A 21,251-nucleotide genomic window follows, 5' to 3' on the forward strand; every position below is an offset into this window, starting at 1 on the left:
GGATTGCTGCCTGTAGCATTGCTTGTACATATTATCATTTTGTAAGCTGAAGAAGCACTGATGTTGCCCAAAGTCTACCTGGTATTACAAGGACTTCTCAGTAGCTCAACAATATGCACATGAATTTTAACAAGTCTACAGAAATACTGAGTGAATTAGTGTGACTCCACCAATTCTGCTTTTGCACGAAATTATTGTTCCTTCAGCACTGGACCTGTGCCACAAACACAGCTTTACTTCTCAGCATATCTGGAGCCCAGTTAAAGAGACAGGTTCAACCACAGGCCAAATATAAATGAGTAATCTGAAAAGGAGAAACCACCAGCAAATAAAAGCAAAGGGTTTATTTTCTTGGTTGGTCCCAGCTGCTTTTCAATAGCAGTGGATGTTGGAATTCTGTATGTCTTCCTCAAGGAACACCTTAATCAAGCTAATGATTTTCTGTGCTGGTGAGCTGTACATACAACTCACTTCTACAGATATCTAAATTAGTTAGAAACAGCTCTTATTGTCCCAGTAACAAGTATTGTTTTATGTGACCTGGATTTTTTTCAGATACGAGTCATGTGATAAATCACAAATTATTCCTTTCTTGAAAGTGGCTTTTAGTTTTAGTACAACACAAGAATCTAGCAGCATTTTTATAAAGTGTGTAGGGATTCAATAATTATTACTTTATAAACTGCTTATAATTTTTCAGATTCATACAAAAGGGCATATTAATAAACCCAACTTCCTGATTGCATCATAGTTCTAAACAAATTAATTAAGTAAGATTCTTAGTGTTGCTGCTGTGTGAGTTGATCTTTAATTCTGGACATAAGTCTTACATCCATTTATTTGTTTCTTCAGGAGTTAAAGAACTGTTTTTACTCTTCTCTCTTTCTTCTCTAGCAGCTAACCAGGATTTTCAAATAAATGCTTTTTGCTCTGGTATTCTGCCCACAATTCCCACTCAGTATGTACCCAAACTTCCTTAATGTACTAATTCTAGCAAGATGATTAACTTTTATCCTTAGCCTAATACTGGAGAAATTGAACTACAAGGAAAAGATAAGTTTTGGATTCTGCTTGAGAGGAGAATAAGATTTTTTGTTTCACAGACAAATGCTTTTGTTTCTGTAGCAGAAGGAAACTTCTGAGGTCACATTGCACTCTCCATAGCTGTTGTCTAATATGTAGCTCTTTGCCTCCCAAAGTAGCCAAATAACATTAAATTTCTATGCAAGCTGTAACTTAGAAAAATCATCACTTTCCTCAAGCAACCAAAGCAGTATTTTGCATGTATCCACAAGATGGTGAGCTGTTACCTGAACACTTCATGCTCAGTGAGCCAGAGCAAATCAGACTAATTTATTCTTTATAGAAAGAGCCAAGTACATTTAAAATGCTGAAATATCACAGCCAAAAGGGACATGCATGATTTAGCAGGTTTTTCACTATTTCTTTATGTAAGACATTCAACACAAATAAATATATTTCATTTATAAACCCTTTTGTAGGTCACCTTTTAGATTTGTATGTTTCCAAATATTTTGGATACATGCAAAAATTCTATTATCTTTAATTAGCCATCTGTTCAGTTTCCCACTCTTCATGATGTAGCTGCTGAGAAAACCCATTTCACAGGCTGGCTGAATTTTTATGGTTAAAATGTTAAAATAATTTGGTCTTTATCATGAAAACACTGAAAGAGATAGCTTAAAGTTAATGCAAGTAACATCCATTCAGACATGATGTATCCTAAGCTATAACTTTAATATTACAACATTAGGAATCCACATAAGTGCAGCCTCAAAAATTTTTTTAAAAAGGGAAAATTCTACAAAATATTACAATATGCTAATAATCTTCTTCATTACTTACACGACAACAGGCATTCTGTGCCTTGGAATCTGTGGGGAAACTGTGGCACAACTGCACAGCAGGTAGTGTTAGCAGTATCAGAAAATAAATAACTAGTGTTTCAGTAGAGGGAACGTGGATATTTCTAAGAGGAATTGGATCCAGCTTCCATCTGGTCCATCATCACTGAGTGTGGCCAGTAGCAGATGCTCCAGGAGGGAGGTGGAAGATTTGTAGAGAGTAGTCTGTCTGTCTGCAGATTTTCATCTTCCTCTACTTGTGGGGATGAGTTTAAGTTCTGAAACGTAAGATTTAAGTCTTCCCACAAAATCATTGTATGTCATCATTTCTAAATGTTCTTGAAATCCATGTGTTTGTTACATGAGCAGCCATTCTAGCTTTTTCTGGCAAAGTATTTCATTGCGCACCTTTTAAGTAATAAAATAATTTTTATTTTATTAAATATTATTTAAATATTTTATTAATATTATTTCTTTTATTATTTTATTATTTTCATGTGAATTAATTAAATATTGTTTTATTAAGTGTCAATTTTTCAAGTGATTAAATTATTTTCATTTAAAAAACATGAAACATATTTTCATTTGTTATTTGGTTTTGATGGATGATGTTATTGGGTTTTGGTTTTTTTCCATATTCCCCCATTTGTCTGATTTAAAAATACCTTACTGTTTTTATCTTTTTTTTTTCCTAAACACTTAGCAGTTTTTATGCTTTTTGGGTTTATTTTTAAACTTTTTACACATAGCTTTTAACTGTGTACTCCCATATCTGCCATTTTGAAGTCTCCCATTAGGCATTTATAGGTTTCAAATTCAAAACAAAAAATGTGGTGTCACTAGTTGGATTATTATTTTATTGATTGATTTGCTTATATCAAAAAAGGGGAAGAACATAGGATGAGAGATAAGGATATTAATATTTGGGATATAAAATCTGATACTTTGTATGACCTTCATTTCACTGGTCAGAAACGTAGTGCTTTTTTAAATAAGATTAAAACCTTGTGAGAATAGCAAATGAGAAATATTTAAAAATATTTTAGAAAGTATTTTAGAGAATATTTTAAACAAGTATTTTAAAGTTTTTATGCTACTAAGTGATCATTATTGCCCTATTTAAAGTGGTGTACTTTTAGTAACTCTTCAATGTTTATATTTTTATTGTTCTTATACAAATCCTTAACTACTAACATTGTTTTAAATTCTCAAGATGTATTATAGATTTTTCTTCATTAGAATTTTTTACTCCAACCATTAAGTTATGATGAATTTCAAATAATTAATCTTCTTCTCTCCTTCTCCAAAGACAATCTTTTTGTTTTAGGAAATCACTTGTTCAAATATGATTTAATTTTCAGACTATCTTCAAGTTAGAAATAAAATATGTAATTTCTTGTGGAAATTTTACACTGGAGTGCTCTGGTTCAGAATCAGACCTGTGACCTTGTCTTGCACCACTTTTTTTCTGAAGATGTAGGAGTGTCCAGCAGGAGCCATCTTAAACTTTAGTCCAGGCTCTCAGCTTGGCTCTTGGTCAGAATGAGGTGCCCTCGATTCCTTACAGAATTATAGCCTCTGTTTTGTTGGACAAGACCTTTAAGATCATTGAGTCCTGCTATGTTATGCATGATGATCAAACCCTCCTTTTTAAAGCTTTTCCTGTTGCCCAGTTTTAAACCTTATTTTAATTTATTTTCTGTTCAAATTCGTAAATCAGACAGCTTCAATGTAATAGAGAATCACAGAATCAGGCTGGAAAACACCTCTAAGGTCATTGAGTCCAGCTGTTAACCTGGCACTGCCAAGTCCACCACTAAAATGTTGGTGGTTTATATTTGATGTTATCTTTCTACGGACCAATCTGGAAAGCTAAACCATGTTGTGCTTTGGATGTGTTGTTAACAGCAGCAATAATTGCCCTGGTGATGCAAAAAATACATCACAAAAATGTACAGGGGGTTAATCTGTGTCTAACTTCAGATAGCTGTTTTGGGAGGTGGCACTGCCACAAAGCCACCACACAGGGCTGGGGTTTGCCAAGTGTGAGTTCAGAACATCTAGGTCAGAACCAGCCTCAGTCCCTTGTCTGTAGAAAAAGCATGAATTTAATTAGTTTGAGCATCTCTTGGCACATTAACAAGAGATTAACATCCTGAAGCTCTGCATGTCACTGTTAAAAACCTCCTTCTGATGAAGACTGCTATGACAATCTTGTCTTTCTTTTTTCCCCTCTCCTACCCTGGAGCCTGCAGCATGTCATGCCACAGTGCTCTTCCTTTGAGTTTAGACAGAAAGCTGTTTCCTTTAATGATAAAGAAAATACTATTGCTCACTAATAAGCTGTTTTGTTGAGGTCACTTCAATAGTGTAATTCTTTCTAGGTGTTTGAAATAGTCATGGGAAACCTTGCAATTCTGTACTCTAGAACAGAGGAGTCCAGACCTGGAATATATTGATTTCCATCAACAAACAAAATCCTCATTAGTTCTTTTATTAGACAACTGGCCTGGTACTATGGAATGATATACTCTAACAATATGACTTCATAAATAGAATATTATGAAAAGATCTATTGAGAACAGTTTAATTAGTTTTGGCATATGTAACTCATTAATATGATTATGATACAGTAGTAATAGCTGGGTGGATCCATTGGAGGCCTGAGAATTTATTCCCTGTGTTGCTTTATAGGAAACTGGAGGAATGATCAATGTAATGTTAAGAAAATTAAAAATACTTTATTTTTAAAATTCTATAGTGCAGCATAATAGTTTAAGATGTCTGGGCATAAAAAAGTGGTGTCAAAAACCATGTTCAGACTGGCAGTCACAGAAATATTTCTGCATTTGAAGGGTCAGGCTGTAGCACTATTTCTAGTTCCACACCATTGGCATGCTCAGATGCAAGTCATGTTTCTCAGTAAAGGAAATCATATGTGCACTCATCAAAAGTGATGCCTAATTTCTAGTCAGGCAAGAACATAGTTAATAAAATACTAGTTTCTAAATCAAAGGCATTCTTAACATCTGTAGAAATAAAAATATACTAGTGTCTGCCTGGTTTGCAGTTTCTGATCCAGTTGCCCATACCTTTTAGCACAGGATAATGAGAGGAGCTTGCTATTGCAATATTCCTTCAAAGTGAAGAGGATTCAATTAAGCTATTAAGCAAAGGTAGAGGGGCTTTTTCAAACTTCTTTCACTCAGGCTATGTAATGGCTAGGTGGGTGCATGCAGGGGAATGGTGAAAACTGTAAATTTTGAATGTACAAATTGCTTTGATTTTTTTCCTTTCATCTTTATTGATGTCAAATTGAATCCTTCCTTCTGTGGAACAGCACATTGCATGCAAGTGTTATTACTTAAGCAAGCTTGAAAAAATGCAGGTGGCCTTGTACTGTAAGACCAGAACTCATTATTTTCTGTGAAACATGTAAGAAAAAGAGATAAAACATCATCAAAAAATATCTGTCTTGTTTGATGAAGATTAAGGAGGAAATAGGGTATACTGTTTCATTATTGGCATCAGTCTGGGAAATCACATTTAGTGTTAATTAAATTTTCTGTAATATCTTTCATTTGCAAATAGAAGTGTATTAGAAATACTCATTTCTGAGATCTCAGAAATATTATTCCCATTTTCTAATTGAAGGCATTGGTTAGGAGAGCAGCAGAGGTAGACAGAGAGCCAGCAATGCCAACTTCTAGTTCTGTATTTGGCAAACAGAACATGGTCCTGAACTTCAAATTAATCACTAGATGTGTGAGATGGGGCAGATGCAACTCTGCAGCTCCGTGCAGCTCCTGAGTTCACTGGCAGTGCAGCTGGACTGATGGGCTGTGGTGTTCAGGATGATGTGGATGAGAAACAGAAATGTCCTTTAGCCATAATGGAGAGCTAAAGGAGCTGGGCTGCACTCAGTAGGTGAACTGGAGCATCTAGAGTTATATCAAATCCATTTTGCTGTCCAGCAAGAAAATTTCAGTTAATTTACATTGCTTCCACAGGTTTTTGGACATACATCAGGTAGAACTTAATTCTAGTCCAAACCTGCTCCTCCTGTTTTATTTCAGCATAGAGGTGAGGTGATCAGTTGTTACAATGCTGAGAGGTTTTGAAAATCCTATTCTTTCATTCCTAAATCCTGATAAATTTAGGATGAAGTTTTCATATATATTGTAAGTTCTTCTAAGAAAGGACTCTTCCTGACCAAATATTCAGAATATATGGTGCTTTAATCCTGACTGAAGGCATGAGACACTATTCTGAAACAAGCAATAATCTATTGTGTTTTTATTGCACTGGTTTAATAAATGCAATTATTTTCACTTATTCCATTGATTGACTGTTTATTCATCTTTAATATTCACTGTTCTGATTTGTACCTTTTGCCTGTCATTTCAATGGTTATCAGGATACTCTTGCTTTAATTAATTTACTTGAATTAGAAATTACAACTTTTCATGTAACTGTGTTCTCTTGCTATAGATGATCCTGATCTTTTCATCTATTTCTTTTTTGTGTCCTGTGTCCTAATTTCCTATTAAAAATATGTTAATCTGTTTCATTCTGCTTCTGACTGTGTTGTAAGTGACTAATAATTTAAGATCTATTATTAGAGCTCACCACACTGTTAGTCAATGTCACACTGTAATTTAAGGCAGTGTGAAACTATCTTAAGAAGCTGTGAAAAGTTATAAGTCATAACCATATAGATGTTTCAGCCATTTGTAAAGAATTATTTACTTGAATAACTGCTATTATTAAGAAAAGGTATTAAGAAAAGTCTACAAGTGACATTAAATTTAAATCTTGGAATCACAGCATGGTTAGGGTTGGAAGGGACCGTAAAGACCACCTTGTTCAACCCCCTGCCATGGGCAGGGACACCTTCCATGAGACCAGGCTGCTCCAAGCCCCATCCAGCCTGGCCTTGAGCACTGCCAGGGACGGGGCAGCCACAACTTCTCTGGGCAAGCAATTCTAGAGCCTCACCACTGTCATGAGGAAGAACTTCTTCTTTATATCCAATTCAAAAAAGGAAACTGTATTAACAAAACATAGTCTGTCTCCATAATTTCTTGCATTTTTCTGCAAATTATGTTGCTTTTAAGTAATATCTTGTCATGGCATCAAATCCCTGAATGACATTTTTAAGCTGGCAAGCACAATTTGGGTTTACAACCATGGCCTTCATGTTTCCAGAATATAGGGAGAGGCAGTTCTTAAGTCCATTAATGATTTTTAAATTTTCTTTGGATGTTTATTTTCACTTTAACTTATCCATGAATGGAAAGCACTGTTAAAGTATTTTTACATATATTATCTATGTCTCTGAAATTTTTCAGGTTAATTGCCCAGATCCATGATGAATTGTTGTTTGAAGTAGAAGATTCTCAAATCCAGGAATTCTCAGGTAAATACAATCTCTCTTGCTCTTTTCTTCCAACCCGTTTTTACTCTCTATATCCTGTGATTTCTCAGAGAATAAAGAACTAAAGTAGTGAGAAGAAGCACATTGATTCTCACAATTAAGAAAATGTGTACTAAGCAGATTTTTCTGAATGTTTTCCACCACTGGCTCTTATGTAGATAAAATGTTATATACTCATTTGGAATTCATTAGCATGGTTATTTGTATTTAGTTTTCTAATCAATATTTCATCATCCAGTGTGTGAATCCTATAAAAGTAAATAATATTTCCTCCAAGATTTTAGAAGGAAATAAACCACTTTGAAGTACTTTAGATTAAGGGCTGTTACATAAAGTATTCCATTCTTCATGTAAGATTATACCATACTGTAATTTCTAAGTTAGTTTACTGCTTTTTTATATTAAGAAACCTTTATGATGGCACTAAAGATTAAGGTTAGTAAAAGTTCATGCCTATGTTTCTATCCTCTCATCTGGCTTACTTCCAGACATTATTCCCTAAGCCAGAGCTTGTCTCAGCATCTGGTACAAATTTAGCAAGCAAGCAAGGGCACATAGCAGACTGTTGGGTCTCTAAATTGTAAATTTATTAGTAAATTGTGGAATTATTCCTGTACGAACCAAGTGTTTATTCACAAACGTTGGTCTAGTTTGAAGCTCAACAATATGTTTGGCTAAACCCATTAGCAAAATGTCACAAATGTTTTAAATGAACCAATACAAGAAATACCTTCCAATATAGGACAAGCATTTAATAAAAAATTAATTTTACCTTCTCATGCTGCATTCATTTGAACAGTGCAATTTGCTATATTAGTCTCATTTCATCACTGATCCCTCTTGTGAATATTAGTTCAAAATGAGAGCATTAAAACTCTATCTAATCTAAACAAAGTACCTGGGAAATACTTCAGCTCAGTATATTCAGGGCATTGTAATATATTAGCATTTCAGCTCTAAATACAGGAGTTAAAATCTAATTTAAAGTTAAAAAAAAACATTAGACAATTTATAGAAGATTGCAATATCTATTCAGAAAAGGTAATGTCTAAAAGTGACATAATCAGAGTTTCAGAGTTAGGAAGTATAGTGTATTGAAAGACATCTCTAGGACAGCATAGTAGGATTTTTATTATCTTATTTTGCATCAATTTGCATAAAGTATAGAGCTAATACTATACCCAAAAGATAAAAATGATTCATGGTTGATTATACATATAGAAAATCATAGATTCTGCCCCCACTGGGTCAAATTTAGATCTCCATTACCAGTCTGAATTTGTAAGAAATTCAGAAAAATCAATACTTTTCGAGTATAACAGAAAAAACCTCTACCTATCATATGAATAATAGTAATACATTATCCCACTATGGAAACATGATGACTGGAGGCTTTTTTCTGAAAATGCAAAAAGAGTGCAGTTGAAATACTCAAGTTTAGAGTGTGCACTGTGCAGTAATTAGTTTGCTGATCTCCAGGTCTAGCTGCAGGGTGCAGAACAAACATACCTGTAAATTCCTTCTTGTGCCTCAAAGTTATAATCCTATAATTGAAGTTGCTAAGATGACCTTTAGAAAATGGACCTGGGTATTCTAGAGGTGTGAGATACCTTGGAAATTGTCATTGCACTTAGCATAGGCTGCCAAACTTGAGTGTTCAAGATGGAAGTTTTGAAGATGGAGTTTTCAATTTGTTTCTACTTTGCCCTAAGAGTCAAAGAAAAAAAGAAAATTCTGCATTACAGCTGAAGCAAGTGCAACAAAGGGTGACAAAGGTGATGAAGGGACTGGAGCATCTGTTCTATGAAGGCAGGCTGAGAGACCTGGGACTGTTCAGCCTGGAGAAGAGAAGGCTCAGGGAATCCTACTAAACTATATTCTAAGGGAGTGGGCACAGAGCAAGTGCTGGTGCTCAGTGACAGGACCAGAAAACTGAAACACAAATGGTTCCCTCTGCAGGTCAGGGAACTCTGTTTTACTCTCAGGCACAAGTTGCCCTGAAAGGTTGTGGAGTCTCCATCCCTGGAGATGTAAAAAATCCGTCTGCACAAGGTCCTGAGCAACCAGGTTGAGGTGGGCCCTCTGAGCAGCAGGGCTGGACCAGGTAACCTCCAAAGGTTCCTTTCAACCTCCCTGACTGTGTTCTGCAAGTAGTTCTGCTCCTGGTAGAAGAACTAATCCAAGGTGTCTTAAAAGGCTCCAAAGCTGGCGATGCTTCAGTCATTAATGAGGATTTTGTTTGATCTGAATAGGCAGAGAAAGTGTGTATCAGCACAGGCATCTCAGTTCAGTCAGCAGGAGTGCTGAAGCACATCTCCCCATTGTCCCTGTCCATGGTGTGAATGGTTTCAGTTCACATCACACAGCAGCCTGAGAACAGTTGACCTAGATTCCTTTCAGATGAACCTAAATAGGAACACTCTTTTCTCCTAATATTTTCCAATTATTTCAGGAGCTGCTAAGTAAGGTAACGTTAGATATCTGAGCGTTAAACCAAAGAGGAGTCAGTAGGATGTGTGCTCCTAATTCACTTAAGCACTTTGAAGGTCCAAATACAGTTTTCATCTCTTTACCTAAAGTTCTCTCACCCTTTTTTAAAATCCTTACTCTTTTTGCTCTTATTTGCCAATATTCTTTAGCTGTCAGCTTTGCCCTTACATATCTAATGAGCTTTTGTCCATTCAGAAACTTTAAATTACAGAATCTGCTGACTTGCAGTTTCCAGCCTGCAGTTTAATGATCCAGAGAGAAATCTCAGTTGTACAGTCACAAAGCTCAGTAAAGGGAAAGACGTGGACTTGAAGCTAAAGAGCAGTGTTTGAGGGTTTTAATGGGTTACACTTCAGTGCCGTGTTATTCTCCTGCATTTAATGTGATCCAAGAAGTACTGGCCTACTATTCAGCATGTTTGCATTCTGATTCCAGTCATGCTTCTGATCTACTTTTTCAGGAAAGCAACAACAAATATATGTCCCCTTTTTCTTGTTTGTAGAATGAACATTAATCTTAAAAGATTTTTAAGATTTATAAATTAAGAACATAAAGGTACATAGTAGTATTTCATTAGATCATAATGCAGGATATAAGCCTTCTCAGCAGCATTTCCCTGATGGAAGAGTCTCTTTTGAATTGCTTCACAATATTAAAATGTCCTTTTGCTTCTTAGACTCTCTTGAATGGCAGCTGAAAATTGCCACAAGGAATTGTAGTATTGGCACTTTCTTTAGTCTTGTGTAGGACTTCATATGCTACACTAAGAATTTTCAGGACTTTACAATATACAGAAATACCATTTATAGTGCATCTAATAGTGCATAGATGATTTGGAACCTTTTGAATCTGATAAACAAGAGGACAAGCAAACAAGCAAAGAAGTGTTCTTTTTTTTCTGATCTCCTTCTGCACAAAGTACTGCCTGAGGTGGGTCATCTCAAGGTCTCATCTGTATTTTGGAAGAATACCTTCTTCAAAAAGAATCCATTGCCCACAGTTTTAAAGTACATATATGGCTCCCTCTGAATGGACAAGGCAGAATATCATTTATTTATAATAAGGTTTTGAGTGCCCAAGCTTTGACATACTTTGAAATACAATGAAGCACATACTGCTCTGAATGGTACAATTTTCATCAAAGATATGGCATATCATTTCCTTCAATTCTCTGTTTAGGGCAAAAACATGACAGCAAAAGAGCTTTTTAAAATCCTAATTTCCTATTAGAGGGTGCTTGGGAAGTTCAAACCAAAACATTTGGCAGGAATTCGTTTTGCTTGGGCAGAAGTCTCTCAGCTTTACCATCAATAATCTGCCTGGTTTCTGGCCAGCTTGCCTGTCTGGCTTCCTCACATCTTGAGCTCTCCAGCAGCCCAGGAAGCAGAGAGGCAGATGATGATGTTATGGGAATGCCAAAAACTGGGTTCTTGGATCTGAGAAGGCTCAGTGCCTCTGAGTCCTGAAATCTGTGTAATCAGGTAGACAGCCTGTCCCCAGATCAGACTGTGAGTCTGTGTAGAGACTCTGGAAGAGTATTTAGGAATGGCAGAACTCCATTTTTCATTTTGTGGGGCTGTTTGTGACACTGTGCTCTATACTGTGTTTGACTGCCCCTTTGGCCTTGGACTATGCTGAATGCATTACAGCTAAAAGGGGGAACACACTCTGTGGGGAAGAAAAACAATTTTTTTAATTTTTTTTTTTATGGTACAGGGATACCTGTAGTTACAACTGTAGAATCTGGCTTCTAATGTGTGTTCCATAAATAGCTGGTGAGTTTGAAAGGTGAACTTTGCCAGTGGCAATTACTGTGGCTTCTCCTATGCCTTTCTCTCTGCTTGATTGCATCCATTAGTGATAATTAAATGAAAGATATTTGGTACTTGAAATAACATCTTTTTGTAGAAATAGATGTATTCCAGTGCTTTGTGTTCAATATCACAGTGCATTAGAGTAATTTTTAAAGGTGTTTTTTTTAAGAATTCATTTATAATTATACACTATTGATAGAATTAAAGAATTTCTGCATCTGTTTGTATTTTTGATACATGTACAATGTAGAGTTTGAAACAATTTTTTCTAATACTTTACCAGGTATAAAATATTTCAGCTGAAGTACTTACCTTAAATTTAAGAACACTGAAATGACCAGTTAAAACAAACAAACAAACAAACCCCAAAAACCAAAACCAAATAACAAAAACACAACCAAAAAAACCCCCCAAAACAACAAAAATATAAATTAAACCTATTTATGTTGGTATTAAGATCACTTACCCAAAGAATAGTATCTTAGATTTTGTTTTAACATCTGCCAGTATGCATTTTTGGCTCACACACAGATTACATGAAATTTCATTTTATTCTGCTACAATTTTATGCTTGTTACTGAGGTAGCTGCATTAAAATATGCACATGTTCAAAAGGGGACTGCAGTAACAGAAGAACAAAAGAATGAACTGGTCATCACAAGTTAGTGACATTTTCTGTCCTCTGAGCTGCCTTTTTCTAACTTGAAAAACACTGGTGCATAAACTAAAGGTGCCTCTAGATAGCTTTCAATTTGCAAAAATCCCTGTTCCATAGATCATATGTCTGGCCAGCTTTGACATGTTTCTGGAGTCATAATTTCATAGGTGAGTGCACTTGAAAAATGTCTTCAGTTTGATAGGGACAAATAAGCTTTTGTTCCACAGCAGGCATGCGTGTCTTATCTTTGTTCCTATTCACAGCACTTTCAAGAAGCATATTTATTCTGGTCAGTATCAAGAAAATCTAATATATGTTTAAACATATGTTAAAATATGAGTTCCTCTATAATCTTTTAACTTTGCTGTCACCATTTTTTTTATACATAGTATTTTAGCATGCATACTTAGCACTTGCAAAGCATTTCAAGATGAGCATAATCAACAGTTCTCCTAATTGCTGACTATGGGTTTTGAGAGATAACTTGCAAAGATGGGGAGAACAGCATTTCACAGATGCCATTGCAGTACATGGCTGGCTGTAAAGGAACTTTTTAAAATTAATAATTTATATGCCCCAGATATACTAGATTCTTGACTGAACAGAAATAATCATTATCCCCAAAGTCTCTAGTCTAAATCTTAGAAAAGAAACAAGAAATTAAGAGTGGTACAGACAGATTTATTTAGACGCTGTGATTCTGTTTTTAAGTGACTACACTCTAAACTGTACAGGAGATAATGAATATATAGTTGTGTATGTCTGATTATTTATTGTGAGCCTTGAGAAAGAGGGAAATTTTCAAGGAGATTTGAGAAAATAGTGGGAGAATCAGATATTATGTACACGGGACTAAAGGGAACTTCTCCTGTGATTACATACCCCCATGCCATATGGTCTCTTTTATAAATTATCATCTTCATATGAAAAATTACTCCCACTAAGGACTATTCCAGAATTCTGTCTCTCTAAAATCTGGAACTTTAAATTTCCAGCCTAAATGTATTCAGCCACTATACCTATTTATTTTTGTGCAAAGACTGTAATGTATTTAAATTTGTCCTTCACTGTTTACAGTCTTAGCAGACCACTGAACAGGAATGGCAATCCAGCTGCTTTTTCCTGATATTTGCAAAGGAGTGGTTTCAAAAGGCTGAAATGCAGGCACAACAACTTCAGATTGCTTGAAATGAATGGCTTTACTAAACTCTGGGTAGAGAAAAGTCAGTGTGACATGAGAAAGAGAACAGGGAGCTGAACTGACAGAAAAAAAGGAAAGAAGAAAATGAAGCAAAACCATGGAGAGGTTTTTAATGGTTGTCAAAGTGAATGAGGAACCATTGGGTTTGTTCACTGATGTGGCCACTTTAATCTGTGCATTTTAAAATTAAGAGTATTTAAGAATGCAGCAGAATTCTGATTGTGCCAGATGCCTTAGAGCGAAAATGTGTGTGAACCAACAGAGAAAGCTGCTGCAGTCATTGCTGCCATCGTGAATCCCCTTTTGGGGATAACAGCTAAATGGGACAGAACTAGTCAATTCAGAGGTCTAGAGAACTTGGGGAAAACAGGTCTAACTCAGTGCACAGGCAGGCAGCAGCCTTTGTCATATCACTCACTTATTTCAGCCCAGGAAGGGATGCTGCTGACTCATGCTCCATCATTTACTGTCTGTTGGAACTCATTTTGTGAAGAAGACCTATTCCTCTCCTTGCCCAAATGCTCTACTGCTGTTTATTTATCTAACAACACAAGAAATGTTAAGCTGAACAGAGTTGAGTGTGCCCTTCATAAGTGTCTGGTGGGACACACAGGGCTGAGTGATTCTGCATAAAAGTGCAGAATTCAGGTGTTATCCTCTCAAAAGTTTTGTGTAGTCATAACTTGGAAAAAATGTTTACCCAGGACTGACTGGTAACACACTGAGCCTTCTGAAGGCATCCCACCTGGCTGGGGTGCCCCAGCATCTGCTGCATTGCTGACCTCCTGGAGCTGACAGCTTGTTGAAATTCAGAGTGGGCTTCTCAAGACAGAGGCAGTCCAACACTCCTCTATTAATAGCCATGTTGACTTGGACAGAATTACAAATGAGTAATTATTTAGGCCAGCACTTCTCCTTTCACAATCTGTGGATTGCAATGTTTGTTTCTGCGCTCAAAAAATGTTGCTCTGTCCCAAGGTGGACCATGAACTACCTCAAATCTAACATGAAGAAAGTTTACAGGTGTAGCTGTACATAGATGTGTCAAATGTCTTGGTTTCCTCAGCTCTGGCACTTGATCTGCTGATACTTTGAGTTACTGCATAGTTTGGACTTCATGGAAAAGCATATGACAGCTCATTAGCACACAAATTGAGTGAGGCAGCACGGTCTGAGCACTGCTCAGGCAGAGGCTGGTTATCCTCATCATTATTATCAATCCAGCCTCGGTGTCAGTGACACGACATGAAACATTACAGACTCTTCTTCATTGCTGGCATCATTAGAAAAGGTTTTGGCAGCAGCCAGAGCAACAACATCCACAGCTTCTTAGAGTTCCTGTCACTCCCTCGCCTCCAACCTCAGCTGCCAAAGAGCTGTGATGTGCAGCGAGGGGTAACTTCAAAGGAAGCTGCTCAGGAATCCTGTGGGTTTGCTGTGGCATTTCCAGCTCACATCACAGACCCTGCTCCTTCTCAGGCCTGTGAGGCCCATGGCCACATCCACTATTTAGTCACCCATCCTGTCAGAGCAGTGCAGGTTCTGGGGCCACCTGGTACTCCTGCTTCACTTCCACTAGCCAAAAATATCTTCCATTTAAAAAGATGTTGATCCTCTCCTTGATTTTTATTAGAACAGTATGTGTTGAAGCAGCAATCCTTGTCAAGCAAAACACTAATTAGCAGGACCAGTGATGGCAAGTCTGATCGCAGATAATTGTTTTGGAATAATTATAGATGCATTTGCACAGTAATAGTGAGTGTAGCGTTATGGCATGATGAGTTGTTAAGTTACATGAATTATACTGAAGTTTAATTGTTTCAAGTCCTGATAGCTCTACTACGCCACAGGGATGATTTTAAAAAAAAATTTGGTTCTGATCTTTTTACTTTGAAGAGTAAAATATTTTTAAAAGTTCAGATTCTTGTGGGCTTTTTTTCTAGCAGCTTTTTTTAAGTGAGTTTTATGGTTGCACAAGAAAATTAAAATATATAAAATGTCATCAAACAGGCAGTTATGAGTAGTGAAGTTGAAAACTGAGAACTCACACATGCTCTAACATACCTTTATATGAAATGTAGTGGTGCTATACTTCTTTATATATGGGATATATAAATTAAATAATTCTCTAAATTTTATCCTGAAATTCAATTTAAAAAAAGAAATTAAACTGTTCACAAGAGATAAAATATAACTTTAAAATAATCTGAAAAAGTTGTAAGTGGTAATTTTTTATACAGAAATGAAGATATGATGTAACAGAATATTACAGATATATATATATATAACAATTCTAACATGGAAAATAAAGCTGTAGGTTTTCAAATTTACCTTATAGCACTGGTAAAAAGAATAATGGAGTCCCTGCAGCAAACCACAGCCTTGGAAGTGCCACTGAAGGTAGGGACAATTTTGAATTTCCATTTCTTTCTCAGGCATGCTTAGCTTTGTACGTCATCGTCATTATTATATTAAGAATCTAGAAACAACTATTTTGCTTTTTACTTCAATCATTTCATTTTCGTATTTGCAGTAATTGCTTTTTCAAATAACTATAAAAGTTCCAAAGGAAAATAACTGAAAGAAAGTATACTCCCTTTTGGAAAGTGAGATTGTTGTAGCAATGCATGTGGTAATTTAAAAATCTATTTCATTCTTTGCCATGAAACTTCTGTTAGGTGTGGTAGAGTGAGAAATATGTCCCTTTAATATGTGCCTGGCTTTCTACATGTGCCAGGCATTTGTTACTGCAGAAAAAAATATTGCAAAAGATCTTTCTTCAGTAATTTTCACTTAGAAAATGGGTCTATTGAACATTTTTGTGGGGATGCCTAACACACAAAGCAAACAAAATCACTGGTCATTGCTGAAGATAGAGGACATCATCTACCACAGCAACATCTGTACAAAGTGAGGAGGTAACTACACAGATATCTATGTGTTGGACCTAATTGTAATTACATTAGAAAATAATTATGTTTTTCTCTCTTCAAAACTGGTACCTGTCACTGTAGCCTACTGCTCAGCTTTTGTTGCCTGGTAAAAGACTGAAGCTCCTGGGAATCCCTAAACTCCAGTGAGCAACAGCCCAAGGGTTTCCAGTGTCCTGACAAATGGAGTACTTGGTGTTGCCAGGTCACTCACTCAGCATCAATACTCATCAAGATTCAGGGACACAAACAGCTTTTTCTAATTAGTTCAGAAATGGTTGCAACATACAGACTTGCACTAATGGAAACAGTTGAAAAAGAAAACTACTTGATAATTTGTCTTGTATTTCTTCCTGCAGATCTTCTGTATCTATTGCAGCATTCCAGCCACTTTGTGAGACTTTCTTTGGAGGCCTTACAGTTATAAAACCCTTTATGTGTCCTTAGGGAACCCATCCTTCCCACAAAAACTGAGAAAGGATAATGAAGGGTATCCAAGATCTAAATTACTCTTACTGATTTCCCCCCTCACTGTTCACTTAACCTTTGTAAGATTTTACATTCCTGTTTGCTAAATATGGTCCAGTGAGACTTTTTGGCCACACTGGGATGATAAATCTCTTGCACTGATACTCCCAAGCTTTGCAAACTGCATTTCTGTAGGTTGCTTACATTGTACACCTGTGTTTGCCTTTCTTCTTTTGTTACAAATTCCTTGGGGGCAAAAAAAAAAAAAAAAAAAAAAGAAGCCAGAAGTGTTTTCCAAGGTATATTACATTTAAATATTTTTAATTACTGTATTACTTGCCTGGCATTGATGCTCCTATAAGGTTCTTAAAAATAATCAAATATGGTATTATTGGTGGCATATAAAGTGAATAGCAACACTAGAGTCCTTTCTGCATAGGAGAAGTTTAAGGAGACTTTTTGGTGTTTTTTCATAGGTAACAGCATTCATACTTTCTCTGAGGAAGTCATGGTCATGAAATAAATATAAGCACTGTAACAGGTTTCTAAGAAAGACAAGTGTTGACATGGTTACTGAGGGTGTTCCTAGTTGCAGGGCTAGAATATCATTTTAGTGTTACATTTTTCAGACTAACCATTAAGTGGCAGAAGGTTTCAATGTCCTGTGAACAAATGGGACATCCCTTGTTATTCACCTCTGTCTGAGGGGTTTTACTGTCACACACTGACAAATCCTTCTCAATGCATTAAGCAGGTGGCGTCAAGGTGTCATTCCCATGAGAACAGTAATTTTCCTTTAAACACCAGCTCTGCCTTAGTAGGTGAAAAGAAACACATTCTTAGACAATAAGTAGTTATCTGGGGCTTTCAAAGATTAGGATTTTTTAGTAGGCAGTAGAAGTATTTGGAGATACATATTTCATTACCTTTGTTTGGTCTCCTTTTCCTAAGCAAATGACTGTGGCAGTCCTGACATACTTCTGCTCGTGCAGCACGTTAGGCTGCCTCCATCATGGAGATACTTCACCTTCCTCTGAAGCCTCAAAAAGAGATCAATGACAGAGGCCAGATAGAAAACATAAAGTTTGATCTCAGAGAAGAAATTGAGAGTGATTTTTAAAAAAAAAGGCTGTTTTTTTTGTTCATGTTGTTTACCTTTCTATACAGTAGAAAAATGTCTTTTAGGATTAGAGATGTTGAAGATGAAAAGATTTTTGTGAAATGCTCCTGCTCTCCTTCAGCAGACTTCAACTAAATATGTATTATGTGCTCCCTTAATATAAATATTATTTCTTAATATGGAGACAAAATGTCACTAAAGTAGAGCACACGTATAGTCTTAATGGGGAGAGATCTCTTTTTCTTCTTTGAGGTGAAGGATGCTTTATCTTTGAAGTAGTTTTTTTTCCCCAAAATATAGTCCATGCTAATGAGGCAGCCTTCATGTCAACAAATCTACTGTGTACAAGAGCACCAGGAACTGCAAAACAAACTGAAATTAAACCAAAGCAACAATAAAAATACCCCAGCACTTGAAAAGTGGGGGGGGGGGGGGGGTGTAAAAAACCCTCTGTCTTTATGCATTGCTGACAGAGTTGCTGATGATAAACATCAAAACCATCATTTGTAGCTCTTTTAAAAGCATGAGATGAATTTTGCTTTAGTGTATTCATTGCAATTCAGTAACATGTATTTGCCATTTGAAAACTAAATGTTAGTTTAAATTGTTAAGGTATTTTTATCAGAATTGTAGCAATAATTGAGTATTAATACAAGTGAAGAACATTCCACACTGGATAGGCATGTAATCTGGAGCTGTATCACATCCAAAAGGAAAAGCAAAAAATAGTAATCTTGCTGTATGTGATGTGTTTATTTGTTTAAATTTTTATTTTTTTTCCCTGACAGGTTCCCTTGAAAGTGATTCTCACCACTGGGAAATCATGGGGGTGTATGACAGAATTGCAGGAGATGTAAAGCAGTCATTGGGGATGTTATTCAGTACCCAAACACCTCATTGGCCTGTGCTGATTCCTCACTGAATCACTAGGCAACAGCGCTGCTGGATCTTTCATAAGCACCTAATACTCTGCATGTGAATTTTTTTACTTCATTTTGTCTGTAGCCCTAGGCAACAGCAGTGAGATAAAACTGGTTTTTACCAGTTCATTGTGTTTCCTTTAGCCAAGGTATCCAGCAGGGAGCTGCTTTTGTTCACAGCTAAATTACTACATGTAAGAAATGAAACAAGACACTATTAACCCTTTGGGAGCACCACAAATATATTTGAGTTACACAGATGTTTAGACTTTAATGTTAAATATTTTCTGAAGTGTAGAAATACTTATAAGCTGGCAGTATTTGAACTGTGTCAGATGCTTAACTGTTGTGTTCAGCTTATTTTGTATTTTGTGAGTAGAATGTACTGCTTGGTGTTCGTCACATATTAACTGTCCCGTTCCTCAGACTTAGAAAAGGAGTTAATGAAATTAACTTTTGTCTAGAATTTTGGAGCAAAACAGGTAAACAAAACTAGAAGTTTAAGTGTATTAAAAATAAGGAGATTGTTGTCCATCCAATTAATTTCAAACTGAGTTTGCACCATAGCCTTAGCATACTTTAGACAAAGTATTACAGTTTTGCCTAATTTATTATTTTTATTACTGATACAATGATAAATATTGTTTAGATAAATTTTAAGATTCAGCCTGATCCTTTTTAGGATTCAGGCTTTTACTTCAATGTTTGGATTTTTTAGTAATAATTTGTTTTTCTGTAGAGTTTATTCTTCAAATGAGATTTGTTTCATAACATTACTGTTTTACGAATTCTGTCTCTATGCTTGTGGAATATGAAATTGTCCTTGAAGTCTACTAATTATTCAGAAGTAAAAGTCAAGCACAAAACTTTTAAGAGTTGTTCAGTATGTTTCAGCATTAGACATCAAATTATCGCAGTAATACAATTTAAATTCTAGAACTGTATGATTGTAAAGACTTTGCAGCATTTTTAATTTGCATAATTAATTAATTTTACTTTGCACTTAAAGCCATTAAACTATTAAACATTGTTTTCTTATGTTGCTTATTAATCATACATAACCTGTCAGCTGACGTGAGTCAGTAGTTTCTAAAAATTGATCCTTACCAAACTGGCATTGATCATGTAAGCAAAGTCAGAGCCTGCTGCACATTAACTGGGGTGGGCTTTTTGGCAGGGGGATCCAGCCTGCATGGCTGTGACACCGTGCCAGGTGCTGTGAGCAGGGTCCTGATCCCACCTCCCCAGCAGAGAGCAGCTTGCACAGGTTTCCTTCTGGTTTTTGCTATTTTCAAGCCCTCTGTGTTTGCAGTGGCATTGAATAAGTGTGAAATGTTCTGTCTCATCTCTTTCACTCCTCTTGAAGATCTACTGGTTTTGGGAGGCCTCTACTAACTAAGCCCTGTTTCTGTAACACTTCATTGCTAACCTTCCTACCATATGGAGGAAATAATAATTTTTGGTACATTCCCAGCTGATTTTCACCTTGTGCATTTTTCTTACGATGCATACATAACAATTAGATGGATAGTGTATTTTTTCAAGCCCCTTCAGCCTGACAACACCCAAAAACATGCTTAAGAACAAAAAGAACCTCAATCCACTTGTGTGAATTGACATCTGTTCAAATCTGAAGCTCCAGACCTGCAGAGGTCACCGTACAAATTTTCAAACACAGCCCTTCACAAATGACTGTCAGTCACAGTTCCCCAGACATGTGCACTTTGTGTAGGTTGTCATGCAAGAGGCAAAGTTAATATTTTATTCTCCTTGTGTCACAGTTTCTTCAGGGTTTTAAATTCCCAAAGAATCAGCTAACAGAAGGAAGAAGGCCAAGCAATAAAGCACCACTTTATCACACATGTCCAAGGGCTCATTCTGTGTGCACTGCTGGGAGGGCAAAAGGCAAACTGGCATAATTTTGGAGGATTATTGCTGACCAAGTCTTGAGACTTGGTGAAGTTTATGTCCCCTCATCTTGTAGGATACATACCATGAACTTGGGATAGCAGTGCTCCAAATTCTCCAAGTAAAGAAACTGAGAAGCTTTCTCCACTTGAGAAAGAGTGGTGTTTGCTATTCATTTCCCAGTGAGGTCCTCTGGACAAGGCATCAGTTTTAGCTCGCTTGTGTGCTGATCTATGTATAATTATAAAATCTGTGCAGTACAGTTTTTCCAAACCTTAGTTGAGGTCTGAATCTAAAGAGCCATTATAGGAAGCAAGGCCAGTCCTGACCACAGATTTCCTCCCAAATAAATATAGGTGAAAATATTCAGTATTTGATGACTGCCTTGAATTCCTTTGGGTGGCACAATAATTTCACACCACAGAACTCAAGACCCTTAT

At 36.3% G+C, this 21,251-nt stretch overlaps 1 protein-coding gene across 10 annotated transcripts in view; it reads left to right on the forward strand.

Moving 5' to 3' along the window:
• The window catches only part of POLN (DNA polymerase nu), a 99,026-nt gene extending 79,093 nt beyond the window's left edge, over window positions 1–19,933 (forward strand). For 9 of the 10 annotated variants that reach the window (XM_064418885.1, XM_064418880.1, XM_064418886.1 and 6 more), the window contains 3 exons: window positions 7,217–7,284; window positions 15,804–15,865; window positions 18,772–19,933. In XM_064418885.1, coding sequence (XP_064274955.1) covers window positions 7,217–7,284; window positions 15,804–15,865; window positions 18,772–18,840 — 199 coding nt within the window. In that variant the 3' untranslated portion in view covers window positions 18,841–19,933. Of the gene's footprint in view, window positions 1–7,216; window positions 7,285–11,508; window positions 11,568–15,803; window positions 15,866–18,771 lie in introns of all 10 variants that reach the window. The other variant, XR_010361563.1, reaches the window with a different exon arrangement.
• Window positions 19,934–21,251: the final 1,318 nt, after the last annotated feature.

This window comes from Passer domesticus, chromosome 4 (assembly GCF_036417665.1).
Source record: "Passer domesticus isolate bPasDom1 chromosome 4, bPasDom1.hap1, whole genome shotgun sequence".
Lineage (NCBI taxonomy): Eukaryota > Metazoa > Chordata > Aves > Passeriformes > Passeridae > Passer > Passer domesticus.